Source organism: Sinocyclocheilus anshuiensis, unplaced genomic scaffold (genome assembly GCF_001515605.1).
Source record: "Sinocyclocheilus anshuiensis isolate Anshui unplaced genomic scaffold, SAMN03320099.WGS_v1.1 scaffold3139, whole genome shotgun sequence".
Classification (NCBI taxonomy): domain Eukaryota; kingdom Metazoa; phylum Chordata; class Actinopteri; order Cypriniformes; family Cyprinidae; genus Sinocyclocheilus; species Sinocyclocheilus anshuiensis.
This window is the reverse complement of record NW_015542755.1, coordinates 118,737-121,790: the sequence shown is the minus strand read 5'-3', so window position 1 is coordinate 121,790 and position 3,054 is coordinate 118,737. Positions and strand designations below refer to the sequence as shown.

General features: G+C 35.3%; 1 protein-coding gene across 1 annotated transcript; it reads left to right on the top strand.

Annotated features, from left to right (window-relative positions):
- The first annotated feature begins 986 nt into the window (after positions 1 to 986).
- Positions 987 to 2,746, top strand: LOC107694610 (CD209 antigen-like protein 2). Its single transcript, XM_016494303.1, has 4 exons — positions 987 to 1,241; positions 1,390 to 1,493; positions 1,611 to 1,714; positions 2,063 to 2,746. Exons 1-4 carry the CDS (start codon positions 1,229 to 1,231, stop codon positions 2,196 to 2,198), a joined length of 357 nt encoding a protein of 118 aa, XP_016349789.1. The 5' UTR covers positions 987 to 1,228; the 3' UTR covers positions 2,199 to 2,746.
- The last annotated feature ends 308 nt before the right edge of the window (positions 2,747 to 3,054 follow it).

The window sequence follows — 3,054 nt, the reverse complement described above, 5'->3', positions numbered from 1 at the left end:
CCTTTTTGTCCTGCACCTGAGCCCTATGTGGGTTTGTGGCATGTACACACTTTTGTTAGCATTTTTTAATCTCAATGTGGCTCCATGTCCAGATTGTTGAATTTTACCCATTTTCATGGTCAAAAACCAAACGTGGGTCACTTTGTATACAACAAATAACTTATTGCATTTGAATGTCTGAAGAATAAATAATGTTAAAACTATAAATTAAGCTTGTTTCCTTTATTTAAAACAACGTCATAAATGTCTGAGGGTTTAACACTGAAATAGTCAAGCACATTAACTTGCTTTTCTGCTTGAGGTTTATTAATATGGAATTATTTTTCAACTTTTTCAGCATATGTTCTTGTTTGAATATTTTAAAAACACTCTTTAAAAGCCCTTCATTATCTAAGTATGACAAAGTGGATTGAAGGTTGATTTTAAATGTTAAATTGGAAATGGAGTGATTTTTTAATTGATATTTGATGTTCTTTACTGATATAGACCTGTTATGTGACTAAAGTTTGTTAAAACATGATGACAGTTGTGGTTTTCGTTTGTCAGGAGTATAAAGTATGCTGATCCTATGATTCAAACAAGAAAATATACATGCAATAGAAACATAATGGTTACATCATATGCCACAGCATCTTATGATTGTGTAACCAGTTTAGCAAATGACTTCCTGTGTAGGTTTAGGGTTTTTAAAACATTAGGCAACATAGCTACTCACAACTCATCTGTGAAGACTGTCAGCCACAGTGACTAATGGAGATCGAGGCTGTTTATGAAAATGTTGAACACAAAGACATTAATCACACATTTGGACCTCAAACACAGAATCACAAGCCAGCAGAAGGAAACGCTAAAAAATGCAGTAAGTTTATTAACATTTTAATATAGTTTTTTTTTTTTTACTTCTTCCACAAATGTTTTTGCATATTTTACTTTATAGGAATTCCGGTTGTTTGTCATTATAAGTAAGCATACACTTTACTTGCATGTTGATTTGAGGTGTTGTCTAGTAATATTCCGTGAACTGTTATTAATTGATGTTTGTGTGTTTTGGTCGTGTTCCTCAGGAGGAAGTAGATGTTTGGTGTTGATCACAGTGAGTCTCGGGCTCATTTGTGTTCTTCTGCTGATCTTCATCATACTGCTGTACTTCACCATCACAGCAGAGAGAGACCTGATAAAGACTTACAAGAACACAGTTGAAGAGTTACAGGCCAATTACACTGATCTAATGCAGAAGAAAGGTAAGTTAGAAAGCAGAGTCTTGTCTTTGAGTGATGAACTTAAGAAGGCAGAAACGAGGTTGGATCAAATCCGCTTTTGTATAATTTTTCCTGCATATTTTTGTATAGCTTTGAAAAGTGTTTATGTTTGAAAATCTGTGTGGTTCAGGTTGGTTTTTCATGTCCAATGAGGCGAAGAACTGGTCTGACAGCAGACAGTACTGCAGGGATCGTGGAGCTGATCTGATCATTGTCAAGAGTGAAGAGAAGCAGGTGAGTTTGTGTGTGTCTGTTAATGAATGAGATGAATCACACTTACTCCTGTTTTTATTCACACAGAGCTGTTAATGAATGAGAGAATCACACTTATTCTTGTTTTTATTCACACAGAGGTTCATATCTTCATTAGTCAGTGAGAGAGTGTGGATTGGTTTGTCTGACACAGAGCAGAAGGGCATCATGAAATGGGTGGATAATTCACAGCTGAAAGAAGGGTAAGTGCTAAAAACACACATACATATATATATATATATATATATAGAGAGAGAGAGAGAGAGAGAGAAGACTCTGCTCTTCTACGGACACAATCATGACAACAACCACAATTAAAGGGACTTCCCATTTAAAAAAAAATAAAAATTACTAAAAGAAAACTTCTGTCAGTTTTCTGCACTTCCATTTCTGCTCAATATTCTGTACTACTTTATTTTACTCTCTAAACTTTGCGGTAGTGTTAGTATTGTTGATTCATGAAATGCTTGTGATGCTCCTCACTTGTTAGTTGCTGAAAGAGTAAAAACTTTGGGGCTGATATGATTGAACATCTGACACATTTTATTCAGGTTTTGGCTCGAGGGTGAGCCAAATAACCTTGATGGAACTGAGGACTGTGTTGAACTGAATCCTGAAAACCCTATTCTGAACAACTGGAATGATCTGCCATGCTCAGGCACAATAAATTGGATTTGTGAGAAATAGGGTTCATCTAGTCTTGTCATGCTTTTGCTTGTATTGTCTTATGGAATCATTCTTATTCTGATATGAGAATGTATAATTTCTGATTGAGTTTCCTGTCTGTTTTAACTTATTTCATCATATTAACAGCTTTTATATGAAAGGGCACTGTGGCACAACAAACCTCTGATGTGTTGTTCCATTATAGCAACATGTTAATATATGTCCTTCCTTATTTCAGCTGTTATCATGAATCTCACTTGTTGTTTTGAAGTGTTGCGATTGCAGTTACTCATTCTATTATGCTGATATTAAGTGTCTGTGGAACTGCTTTTGATTTGCTTTGCTTTCTTTTAAATTAAAATTGTTGATTGACGGTATTAGCACAGCATTTTTGTTTTCATTTCGTATTCTTGTGCATCTGCTTCACTGCATTTAACGCCTGACTAGAGAGATTTCCTCCAGAACTTTGCCAATTAGGTATAAGGTGGATATTAGTAAAAGAACATCTGACTATTTAAGTGTATATGCTGTAGAGTTAGTTGCCATTTTGGAAGCAGTAGAGTGGATTGTAGAAAACGGTAGGGCTGTCAGAAAAAATTTGAATTTCGCTTATTCGTCGAATTTGAAATAGTAATCCACATTCGAATGCAAAACCGTTGCATTCGAATTTTAGGTGTGCGTTAAAGGGGTCATATGATGCGATTTCAATTTTTCCTTTCTCTTTGGAGTGTTACAAACGCTTGGTGCATAAAAAAGATCTGTAAAGTTGCAAAGTCTATAGTCTCAAATCCAAAGAGATATTCTTTATAAAAGTTAAGAGTCAACCACGCCTACCTAAAACGGCTCATTCTAACACGCCCCCACATGTCTACCTCAC